The 12,068-nt window shown below is 44.0% G+C and overlaps 4 protein-coding genes across 4 annotated transcripts in view; all 4 read left to right on the top strand.

The window, feature by feature from the left end:
* The window catches only part of csw (protein tyrosine phosphatase non-receptor type corkscrew), a 16,834-nt gene extending 15,983 nt beyond the window's left edge, over positions 1-851 (top strand). The window contains exon 9 of the mRNA XM_018109324.3: positions 1-851. This exon is cut by the window's left edge and continues 3,286 nt beyond it. The gene's annotated coding sequence lies outside the window, so the exon portion shown is untranslated.
* Positions 852-2,402: 1,551 nt separating this feature from the next.
* Cyp311a1 (Cytochrome P450 311a1) lies at positions 2,403-4,463 on the top strand. The gene is made up of 4 exons (XM_018109400.3): positions 2,403-2,752; positions 2,814-3,191; positions 3,422-3,768; positions 3,831-4,463. Exons 1-4 carry the CDS (start codon positions 2,596-2,598, stop codon positions 4,404-4,406), a joined length of 1,458 nt encoding a protein of 485 aa, XP_017964889.1. The 5' UTR covers positions 2,403-2,595; the 3' UTR covers positions 4,407-4,463.
* An 829-nt stretch (positions 4,464-5,292) lies between these two features.
* Positions 5,293-6,622, top strand: LOC108657056 (uncharacterized). Its single transcript, XM_018109507.3, has one exon. It carries the CDS (start codon positions 5,419-5,421, stop codon positions 6,502-6,504), a length of 1,086 nt encoding a protein of 361 aa, XP_017964996.1. The 5' UTR covers positions 5,293-5,418; the 3' UTR covers positions 6,505-6,622.
* Positions 6,623-6,931: 309 nt separating this feature from the next.
* Klp3A (kinesin-like protein 3A) lies at positions 6,932-11,417 on the top strand. The gene is made up of 7 exons (XM_089263659.1): positions 6,932-7,358; positions 7,443-8,129; positions 8,195-8,346; positions 8,418-9,792; positions 9,862-10,702; positions 10,765-11,180; positions 11,243-11,417. The coding sequence occupies exons 2-7, from the start codon at positions 7,462-7,464 to the stop codon at positions 11,292-11,294; spliced, it is 3,504 nt and encodes a 1,167-aa protein (XP_089119785.1). The 5' UTR covers positions 6,932-7,358; positions 7,443-7,461; the 3' UTR covers positions 11,295-11,417.
* Positions 11,418-12,068: the final 651 nt, after the last annotated feature.

The raw sequence follows: 12,068 nt of genomic DNA, 5'->3' as shown, positions 1-12,068 counted from the left end.
ATACATACATACATATTTATGCCTACCAAAGCCCTACACCAAATGTTTCCAAGAAGCAATTCTCACTGCAATTGCATATGTTATTACCGATTAAATGCTACACACATACATACATATATATATGTATACCAAAGATATATGTATGTGTGTACACTCATAGCTAGCTCTTATCGAATCAACTGTAATGTCGAAGCTTGGCTTCGGCACACGCGTTTTGTTAATACATACATACATACATACTAGAGTTGTACTAGCCTTAGAATGAAACTACCGCACATTAGCACACACACACATATATATGACTGTATTTATGTATGTATGTATGTGTGCGTGTGTGTGTGTATTTATTCAATATTTAATGCATGTGGTTTATGGGGCAATCGAGTCGCCCATATTACATACATTTTTATAGCTACAATTGGAGCAATGGGAATCCAATTGGAAAATGGAATCGGCCTCGAATTGGATAATCGACCAGCCGGATTGAGTGAAAGCCGTCAAAGTAACTGAACAAGCAAACACCAAATATGTACCCGATGGATGAAAGTAAATCAAAAAAAAAAAAAAACGAATTCAAAAAAACGAATATAAATATACATCGATTATTAAAAAAAAAAAAACATACAACACCAAATGAAAAAGGTCTAAATATATATAAATATATACAATATATACATTGTTTAGCATACAAAATTTAACTTACAACAAAACGAAGCTGCAATAACAACAACAACAACAACAAATTAACTAAATAGCTAACTACAATAGATACTGCAAAACGCAACATCAAGTAGAAAATCGCTTTATAAGAATCCATTTAAAATTCAAAGTTTACAAATGTAATTCAAAAAGAAGAAGAAGAAAAACAAAAATTTAAGAAGATATAAAAAACCGTAGAGTTGGCAAAACAACTAAATACAAGTGTTAAATGACCTCTTAGAGCCTTTTAGTGAAAGCGATTATTAAACTATATACATAAAAACATAAATATATATACACATATTGTATATAGAGTATATATACATTGTCAGGCATGCTCTCGATTTGCCAAGTCTGCGCACATTTCAGGCAACTTACAAAGCGCACACGAAGAAACTCGACGAATGCCCTGCAAATGTGTGCTATCGAGAGCATTGGCCAACCAATCGATATTTATCGTTCGCGTACAGTCAGTCATACGGGTGCCAGCGAGGCATCGCAATGCGCTCTTTTATTCTTGATATATCTCTTAGATAAGCCAAAGAACATAAATCAAATAATCGAATTACCAAATTGTGAAGTTATCGATCGATAAACATACTTTAAGTGAACTAGAAAGCAAAAACGAAAACGCACACGAAAAAAAATATATATACATATATACATATATATATATACATATATGTGTATATATACAGAGGCAAATTCAATTCTAAATTCTACTTAATAATCAAAGTACTTTTGCAATGAGCTCTTATCGAAAGCGAAACAAAAGAGATATGAATATATATGCTATATATATGTCATATATATACATATTTGTAAAATGAATATTTAACTTTTGTATAACTAACGAAAATATTGTTCAAATTGATCGATATCTAACCAAGCGAAAGAACGAACAAAGAGGAAGTGTAGACAAGAGATGACGAAACGAAGCCCACAAAACAAAACGCAAACAAACGACAAAATGAGAAATTCTATTTTACTTGAATTATTGTAGCCTTAAAGCGAAAGAAACTTATAAAAAACAAAAAACTCAAATTAAATAGCAACACAAATTATATTCGTTGTAAATGTTAATGAAACTACATATGTGTTAAAGAGCTTGCAAATTGCAAGTGAAACAATTCTCAACAATAACAAAACGAAGCCACAAAAACATTACGAGCATAGCTATAGAAATGAAAAAATATATATACATATAGATATATATATACATATATGAAAAACCAAATGATAATAATTCCAAATATTACAAATTGATGTGTCCGCATATTTGAAATGAAAATGAAATCAGAAAGAAGTTATACATACACGTACATAAATGAATAAATTCATGAATATATTATTGAATAAACAATATTACATACAATAAATAAAATGTTATTAACTGATTCAACTCTCTAACAAACCATATCTCTTATTTATAACGGTAAAGTTCATGTGAATTACAAGTCGAGTGCACTGCTTGCTTTAACAGGAATCTGTTAACTTAACACACTCCCAGCAGACGCATTTGCAGTTGCTTGTGCAGTTGGCTAGGGCAAGGTCGCATTTACTTGTCGTCTACCTAAAACCAGATTAGATACTAGAAGCCACACAAATCTACCCATATATGTACATATGTATGCATATACGCTCAAGCAATATCATCTGATAGCGCTTTACACAGTCTTAACAGCATTGGCAGCCAGTTTACAGCCCTGTTAAATCATAGTATATTGAACTCTAATCTAAATCCAATTGACTTTGCATACAAGCGAACGTTCATACATGCATACATATATATTCTGATTAGCAACAAGCCGCAGCCGATTGTGCTCATTGGCTCCAATTGGAATTGCGATTGCAATTGCAGTCAATCAAATTGGTTTCATCAATTCCAGCGCACAGATGTCGCTTTTGACTTTGCTGCTCGGTCTGTTTGTCTGCCTGTGCCTGGGGCTGTGGCACCTGCGTCAGCGCCTGCAACTGGGCTGTAGCCTGCCTGGACCCTGGGCCATGCCCGGCTTAGGCAATGTCCAGATGATTGGCAAACTGAAGCCAGAGTGTGAGTCGAGCGCAGCGCCAGATCGAATTGGAGTCCAGTTAAAAGCTTCTTGTTGCCGCAGTTATATTTCTGGTGTTTACAGAGCTGCGCGAACGCTTTGGCGCCACCTATCGCCTCTGGCTGGGACCTCAGCTGTGGGTGTTTCTGCACAGCGCCGAGGAGACGCGCCAGGCACTGCACGATCCGACGCTGCGCAAAGCGGACACCTTTCAGCAGCTCTCACCACTCATTGGCAATGGCCTGCTGATCAGCCATGGCAGCGAGTGGATGGCACAGCGTCGGCTGCTAACGCCCGCCTTTCAGCCGCAGCTGCTGCGCAGCTTTGCGCCTGCGTTGTCCACACATGCGGAGCGCCTGCTTCACCGGCTGCAGCGAACAGGCGGAGATGCCATCGAGGTAACGGATTACCTTTTCGCCTGTCTTCTGGACTGCATTGTGGGTAAGTGTGGTATAAATAGTGACACCACAGTCGGCGCTCGAGCACTGTATCATTGAATGAGGACATTCTAGAGCTGGCAAATTTATTTATTCATGAGCTATCGATTGCCTACAAATTATCGATATGTAACGTTTGATTTTCAAACAAGCGCTGGCAGCGCCACAATCACTTTAATAACTTTACTAACTCGAACGTCTAATAAATAAATAAATGAATAACTCTAACCGTAGACAACTCAATGGGCTATGCGCTGGACACGCAGCTGGCCGAGCACTCGCCCATTGTGAGCGCCTTTCATCGCAGCAGTGAGCTGCTGTTCAAGCGCATGATTAATCCTCTGCTGACCTCCGATTTTGTGTTCAAGCGTACGCGACTTTGGCGCGAGCTGTGCGTTCAGCTGCGGGTGATTCACTCGCACATGGATCGAATTATCGAGCAACGCGAGAAGCAGCTAATGGCAGAGCAGCAGCAGCAGCCAGAGCAGGAGCGGCGACCTCGCATACTCTTGGATGCAATGCTGCTGGCGGGGCTGAGCCGTCAGCAGATACGCGACGAAGTGAACACATTTGTCTTCGCTGTGAGTTATCACTGCCACCTCCCCTCTCTTCCTCGCACTATCTGTAACTCGATCGTCGACAGGGCGTGGACACTACCACGGCGGCCATGGGCTTTGTGCTCTATGCCCTGGCCAAGCAGCCGTCGGTGCAGGAGCGCTTGCACACCGAACTCTCTCAGCTGCCACCAGATGGCGCCACGAGCCTGGATGCTCTCAATGGGCTTGACTACCTGGATGCCGTGCTCCAGGAGACTCTGCGCATGTACACCATAGTGCCCAGCACGGGCCGCCAGACGACCCGAGCCACGACGATTGGCGGGCGACGCTACTGCGCCGGCGTCACCCTATGGATCAACATGTACGGCCTGGCGCACGACGCCAGCCACTTCGCAGCGCCATACGAGTTTCGGCCAGAGCGCTGGCTGCAGGCGCGGCAGCAGCCCGCTCCCTTTAGCTACATACCCTATTCGGCTGGGCCACACGTGTGCATTGGCCGCCGCTACTCGCTGCTGCTGATGAAGCTGCTCACCGCTCGCATTGTGGCGCACTTTCGCCTGGAGCTGAGCCAGCCACTGGAGCCGCTTGTGCTGCAGGCCCAAATGGTGCTGCGCGCCCGGGATGGCATTCACATTAAATTTGTGCCGCGCGGAGGTGTATAAATACGAAACGACCCATATATACCCTGCACTTGTTAGCTTTTTCTTATATACATACATACATATGTATATATGTTTCAACAGAAGCTTTGTAAATTACCATTTCAAAATGAATATAAAATGGTTTATATACATATATACATATATGGATTTTTAAAATTTATATTGAACATTTTTCTTTTAAATTTTTTATTTTTCACTATTTTTTTATATATTTTTTTCCTTTTATTTATTAAATTGTTTAATATCTGCTATATTTTTAAACTATTTTTTATAATTTATATTTTATTTCATTTATTTTATTTTTTTTTATTATTTTAAAAAATATAATTTTTTATATACATATATATACATATTATACGCACATTTATTTTATTTTTTATTTTTTTTTGTATTATAAAAACATAAAAAAGTTTTATTTTTTTTTAATTATTTATATACATTATGTATATAAATTTGTATACATACATAAATTATTTATATACATTTATAAACATATATACATACGTATATATTTTTATTTAAAAAAAAAAATGCATGCCTGTTACATAAAAATATATATACATGTATATGTTTTATTTTCAACTACAATATTATTTATTTATATTTATATTTATATTTTTTATTTTAATATATTATATTATTATTTATATTTTTATATTTCAATCATAACAATTTAAAAAAATGTTTTTAATAATACCTATATATATTTTTACTCCCTATCGCTTCTGCAATAGTTCAATAGCCTATGCTCATCTGAGACAAGAAAGGAAATAATTATTTTATATACGTTCAAGTTTTTCGAATTCCATTAAGCGCAAACAAACAACCAAAGCAGAGGCCTGGCTGTCAATATATAGAATGGAAATATACCACATATATTGATAGACATAGACACATGTGTACATACACATATAATACTTCATTTTGTAGTTGAATTTTGTTCAGATTTGTCGTTTACATTTGCCCTCGTTTGTACATTGTGACATTTATATTTTGCACTCCGCCATTCGTCATGTCGTGGATGAAGCGTTCCGCCGCCACTGGTCAGGTCACGCAGCGCAACTTTCTGCGGGAGAACAAGCTGATGGTGCGCCAGACGCCGCTGATGACGCAGCGGCGCTTCGAGCGGGAGAGCATGAGGCATGGGAGGGACTTGCATCGCTGGCCGCCGGCCAGCTATGCGCTGCCGACAGCCGCCTCGCTGGCGCATCGGTCCGGCACGCTGCCCCTGATGGAGACGCAGCGACGCCTGTTCAACGGCGGGCGCGGCCTGGGTCGTGCCTTTCGCATGGTCGAAGACCGTTCGGAGAAGCAAATACAAACCGAAGACATTAGCGATGAGCAGTTCCTTAGCGCGGCGCTGCTCAAGTGCAAGCAGGTCTGCAGCGAGGGCGACGAGCTGCCCGTGCGGAGGGCGGTGGTTGGTGGCCAGCGGGATGGAGACTGCCTGCGACGCATCGCCTCCAATTTTGAGCTGGGCAAAGTGCCCACACAGCGCCTGCAGCCGTCGATGCAGCACAGAGCACATCAACGACTGCTTGGCTACGTTGTGGACACTGTGCCCGCTCAACTGCAGGAGAAGGCGTGCCAGCCGGACGAACTGGATAAGCTAAAGGCTGGCAGCAGCCCCAATTCGAATTTACCCAACGTCCAGCAGCTGGCCATACCCGACGTCACGGATGTGGAGCAGGAGCCGCAGCTCGATCAGTCCTTGAGTGCACGCACTCAGGTCTCCTGCCAGTCGCACAAGTCCAAGTGCGAGGAGCCGCCGCCCGCTACTCAAGCTCAGCAGACAACGGAAATGCCAAAGAATGGCATCGAAAAGGAGAGCCCCTGCCTGGACCAGGACCAGGACCAGGTGCTCCTTACGGAGTCACAGCGCATCTCGCTACTCCAGGCGGCCCAGTCGCGTCAAAAGAAACTCATCGGGGAGTACAATCGTCTACCCTTGTCCATGGGAACGCTGCGCGTGCGCAACCTGAAGCTCCAGCTGGAGCAGCAGCTGGATCTGGTCGACATAGACTTGAAAATGTTGAATCTGCCACAAGTATACATTAGACGTGACCACTTACAGCAAATCTCAAGTATCTCGTGTTGAGCATTTTACTATCGCATGGTCAGCAGCACCTCCTTGCTTCGCTGTCCATTCCATATTGCAAATTATTTTAAAAACTTAATAATGTGTACGCTGTTATTAAATGCATTTGGATGACAAATCTGCGTTATATTTCATTTGAATTTATTCTATGGGAGCTTTAATGTACTCAAGGATTCTTAAACTTTATTTCATTTCTCCTGCGAAAATAGATAAATATTCTTAATATTCTCCCATTTTTGGTTAAATTAAAATATAATAAAATTTACTTTATTTTGTATGATATATGATTTATGCAAATTATAGAGTATACATACTTTAACAAGATCAAAGTTCAGGGCATCTACTAGTCAGGCACCTCAGACTGTAGTTTTCTGTTTTTTTTTTTTGTGAATCAATAGTAGGCTTTGTAATTCATCTTGGGCTATATGCTCACTAAACAAAATGTTTTCGTCAGTTTTATTATATCTTCATACGAACGTGTTTCTATTTTCTAATTTCATAAATTCAGTTGCGTTAATTTATTAGTCTATGCATTTCAAACAAATTGAAATAGAAAACTATCGTTGCAACCGATAGTCACTACAAGAGTAATCAACAGAATCATCTTTTTCCATTGCGTGTGTACACACTGCTCATTCCAGGGCTGCGCCATACTGACGCCGCCGACCATTTTTTTATACCACCATTTTTCGAATTGCTTTAGATGCCAGCAGCAGTTGCAGCAGCTAGTTTTTTAATTAATTTATTGTATTAGTGTATAACTGTGAAATTTCTTAGTGCAACGCATATTCGAATATTGAAGCAATCAAAGAACTACGATTGCATACAAATTTTCATTGATAGAGAATATTTGGGTAAGTGAAAGAATAACCGAAATATCAATATGTGCATTTTATTTATGTGTATGTGTTATTCATCTCATGTAATTGCAATTGCAGCACCAGATTGCGTCGAACCATGTCAGACTCTGTGACTGTTGCTCTGCGCGTGCGCCCGCTGGTAAAATCTGAGCTCGATCGTGGCTGCCGCATCGCCGTGCAACGCGTCGCCGATGGAGTGCCACAAGTGACTGTGAACCGCACCGACTCCTTTACATATAACTACGTGTTCGACAGCCGTGACTCGCAGCAGGACGTGTATGAGTCATGTGTGCGCAGCAAGCTAAAGAAGTTGCTCCAGGGCTTCAATGTGACGATCCTCGCATACGGCCAGACAGGCTCTGGCAAGACCTACACGATGGGGACTGCATTCAATGGGGTCATGGACGAGCATGTCGGTGTCATACCACGTGCCGTGCACGAGATCTTTGAGGAGACCGCCTCCATGCACAATGATTTCCATTTCAAAATAACTTGCTCCTTTGTGGAGCTGTATCAAGAGCAGTTCTACGACCTGTTTTCGCCCAACAAGCGAGAGGATAGTACTGTGGATATACGCGAGGACAAGAACCGGATTGTTATGCCTGGAGTGACCGAGGTGGAGGTAACGCAAGCCAAGCATGTCACCGATGAACTAATGCGTGGCTCATCCGGCCGTGCTGTGGCCGCCACGGCAATGAACGAGACCTCATCCCGATCGCACGCGATCTTTACCATAACTGTTGTCGCCACCAAGAAGGTTGGGCAGTAAGTAGTGCCTCCGTCTCGTCATCCTAAATAGTTTTTAATATATATGACACTTGATTACGTAGGAAGTCGGTGACGACATCTAAATTCAATTTTGTGGACCTAGCGGGCTCTGAGCGCTGCTCCAAGACACTGGCTAGTGGTGACCGATTCAAGGAAGGCGTCAACATCAACAAAGGCCTCCTGGCATTGGGCAATGTGATAAATGTGCTGGGCTGTAAGTGAAATCTGAATCATATATATATAGACCACCTTGGATTAACCCCTCTGCTCTTCCAATCCTTATAGCTGGTCAAACATCGGGCTATGTGCCTTACCGGCAGTCGAAGTTGACACGCCTGCTGCAGGACTCGCTGGGCGGCAACTCGATTACCTTGATGATTGCCTGTGTTAGTCCCGCGGACTATAACGTGGCCGAGACGGTCAGCACATTGAGATACGCAGATCGTGCTCTGCAGATCAAGAACAAGCCTGTCGTGAATGTGGATCCGCATGCGGCAGAGGTAATGATGCTCAAGGACATCATACAGAAGCTTCGCGTCGAGCTACTCGCGTATGGCGGGGGCAGCGGCAACGTGGGCAATGGAGATGGACTCAGTCTCAGCTCCACGGAAGGATTGAGTGCACAAGAGGGGCGGAGGTACAAAGAGCAGCTAGAGAAGCTGCAGGAGGACTATGCACGAAGTGAGAGGATGAACCGCAAGCTGCAGCAGGAACTGCACCAAGCGCTGATCGATCTGGCCGAGAATGAGATCCGTGCCCACATCGCCGAAGTCACTCACGACAAGCTGAAGCTGCACCTCGTTGAGCTGAAGACGAAGCTGACTGAAGCCGCAATACCCAAGGCAGAGGAAGGTGGCCCCGAGCAAGACCAGCCGACAAACCAATCTGAGCTGGAGAAGCAATGGCGCGAGAGGATGCGAGATATCACGCAGCTGGTGTCGTGCGTGGACGAAGAGCTGCAGCAGACGGAGAACGCATTGCAGACACATCGAAAAGAATGCCTGAACGTTGACGAATCCAGCTCCGTCAGCGCAGAGTCGCACGAGCTTTTGGATTCGCGCGCAGAAGAGCACACGATGAAGCAGCTGTGTCTCAAGGGCGAACTGCGCGACATCGATCGGCAATTGACCCTGAAACAGGAGCTGCACGAGCGTGTTGCGCGCAACTTTAGCAAACTGGAAGACGATGGCATTGACGAGAAGTTTAAGCAGTGCGAGCTGAAGGTCAAACAGCTGGAATCGGAGCGAACTGAGCTGCTCGATCAGCTGCGGAGCACCAAGATGAAGGACACGTCCGCTAAGCTGGCCGAGGAGCGGCGCAAGCGTTTGGTGCTGCTCGAGCAAGAGATTACGGAGATGCGTCGCAAGATAATGCAGCAGGCAAATATAATAAAGATGCGTGAAAAGGAGCGCGAAAAGATCCAGAACCTCACCACCGAAATACGCGCCATGAAGGAGTCCAAGGTGAAGCTAATACGCGCCATGCGCGGTGAATCCGACCGCTTCCGGCAATGGAAGATGATGAGCGAGAAGCAGCTCACACAGCTAAAGAGCAAGGATCGCAAGATGCAGAGCGAAATGGCGCGCCAGCAAAATCTACATGCCAAACAGCGACTGGTGCTCAAGCGGAAGTGTGAGGAGGCGCAGGCCACTAACAAACGGTAATTGAATTTGATGTGCTGCAGGGCAATTTATATTTACTCTCAGTTTTCCTTGGTTTCCGTTCATAGGCTCAAGGATGCGCTGGAGCGGCAGAGAGCCGCACAAGCGCAACGCCAGCGCTTTACCAAGGAGCAACCGGGCGCAACTGATCTGGCTGCTTTTGTGGATCGCACCCTGGAGGTAATTCTTTCGCTAATCGATGCCGAGTACAGTCTGGAGCAGCTGATGGAAGATCGTGCCATTATCAATGCGCACTGCAAAGAGCTGCGGGAGCTGGCGAATCCTGATGCCGACCAAGTCAAGCTGTTGGCCAGCCTTGAGGAGGAGCTGGAGATGCGCAATGCACAAATCGAGGATCTGCAGCAGAAGGTCTGCACCAACGATCTGGACAGTCGCATTGCAGCGCTCTGCGACAGCGTCCAAAGTGTGAGCGAGTCACGCGGGCTCAACAAGCAGCTGCTGAAGAATCTTGTGCAGCAGCGACGCGATCAGGCACAGAGCATCATGGAGCAGAAGGTGCTGGTGGACGAGCAGCGCACCCAGCTGAACGAGGCGCAGCAGCGCATCGAGGAGCTCACCAAACGTCTACGCCAGGCGGAGCGAGAGCACTCTGAGCTTATGCTCAGCCAACAGCGCAGCTACGAGGAGAAGGTCGCGGTGCTGCTGCGCAGCTCGCATGCACTGGGCGGCAATGAGGCTCAGAACCCAGAAGATCTGGAACGGCAGCAGATAGTCGAAGAGCTGCTCGACACTAAAGAGAAGCTGCAACAGAAATTGGACCGTATTAATTCCAACACAAAGAAAACTCCCGTTTTCGATGAATCCGTGATCAACGACAGCATTGTGAGCGATGGCTTTGAGGATCATGACGACGATCCAGACTGGGTGCCCGAGATGAAACGTCCCAAGGTAAGCTAACAGAGTTGTACAGCTCTTGCATATCGGATTTAATCAACTCATATTCTCTCCAGAAATCGAATACATCGCTAAGCAACGGTGAGAATCCAAACAGTAGCTCCACCAGCAACAAAAACCACAACAACAACAACAACACTGCCAGCAACGACAATAGCCTACAGAGCACCATAGACATGAGCTCGATGGCAGATGAGAGCCGCAAATCATCAAAGAACTGCAAGTGTCGAACAAAGTGCAGCACAAGGCGCTGCGGTTGCTTCCTGACTAACACTGGTTGCACCTCCAACTGCCGGTGCCAAGGCAACTGCCAGAATCCGACCAACAAGGAGAACTCCACTCCAGATGCTCCACAGAACGAGACTGTTACGTTGGCCAGCGCCAACACAGATGGCGAGGAGGAGTCTGATGCTGACTTGGTCAAAACGAATAGTTTCTCCAGTCCCGCTGCTGTAACGGAGAAGAAACCAAGGTTATACCAGTAATAGCTCCTTGGTGTGCTCTTAAAAACTAATGCCTCTCATTTGCTTACAGAATGTCGCGATTGGATTTAAACACGCCCTCGACTAAGCAGAAGTTCTTCTGATGTGCGGAACTCGTATTTTGTTTCATTATTTTTTTTTAATATAAATAATATTGTTTTTAGCAAATAGAATTTATATATTTCTAAGGCTATTTAAAAAAAAAAATAAAAAAAATCCTAACTAAATTATGGTTTCTAATTCGTGTTCACTAGAATGAATGAGATAGTGATATAGTGCACGAAAGAGACGGCATTCATTATTTTATAATTATGATTGTTTTATATTGATCTGTGCGAAAAATGTTAAATTATATATATGATAAATATACTATATATATATATGTATATCCTAATTTTAAAGAGAATAACAAAATTAAATATTTTCAATTTTATAACAGTACTTAATTTTATTTACAATGTAAGAAGCAGCAGCTGGGGTTTTTGCGAGAAGCTGCCGAAAGGTACCTTCAACACATATATTCAACCCATCGCTTGGGGAGTTTACTAGCTGTTTAATCCGGAAGATTCTCCCGACAGTAAACACAATATTCGGAAGCCTTCCACTCTCGCCCAAGCGCAACAAGTCCTTCCCCCTCTCCAGCCTATCGCACTTCTGCTTGAGTGCAAGGTAATGCGCCTTGTGTAGCTTGCGTTTGAATTGCATCGCTTTTAACTTATTCTAGCAATGTGACGAAGCTGCAACAAACACGTCGAGCGCCCCAGCCGTAGTAAGAGTAGAAGTATTAATATCAATTCGATTGATAATCAGTATTTGCCGCCATTTATATGTTTACGTTTTCAAACTGAACAAATACCGTTGCTATCGACTCAATTTGG

Source organism: Drosophila navojoa, chromosome X (genome assembly GCF_054131105.1).
Source record: "Drosophila navojoa isolate 15081-1374.11 chromosome X, UAZ_NAV_1.0, whole genome shotgun sequence".
NCBI lineage: Eukaryota > Metazoa > Arthropoda > Insecta > Diptera > Drosophilidae > Drosophila > Drosophila navojoa.
The sequence above is the reverse complement of the archived record's forward strand: the minus strand, read 5'-3'. Positions and strand labels throughout refer to the sequence as shown.

Coding starts and splice junctions, on each gene's coding strand:
- Cyp311a1 (XM_018109400.3), top strand. CDS start 2,596: ATGTCGCTTTTGACTTTGCTGCTCGGTCTGTTTGTCTGCCTGTGCCTG. Junction 2,753..2,813: donor TGGCAAACTGAAGCCAGAGT/GTGAGTCGAGCG, acceptor TTGTTGCCGCAG/TTATATTTCTGGTGTTTACA. Junction 3,769..3,830: donor TGAACACATTTGTCTTCGCT/GTGAGTTATCAC, acceptor GATCGTCGACAG/GGCGTGGACACTACCACGGC.
- Klp3A (XM_089263659.1), top strand. CDS start 7,462: ATGTCAGACTCTGTGACTGTTGCTCTGCGCGTGCGCCCGCTGGTAAAA. Junction 8,347..8,417: donor TGTGATAAATGTGCTGGGCT/GTAAGTGAAATC, acceptor CAATCCTTATAG/CTGGTCAAACATCGGGCTAT. Junction 11,181..11,242: donor GTAACGGAGAAGAAACCAAG/GTTATACCAGTA, acceptor ATTTGCTTACAG/AATGTCGCGATTGGATTTAA.
- LOC108657056 (XM_018109507.3), top strand. CDS start 5,419: ATGTCGTGGATGAAGCGTTCCGCCGCCACTGGTCAGGTCACGCAGCGC.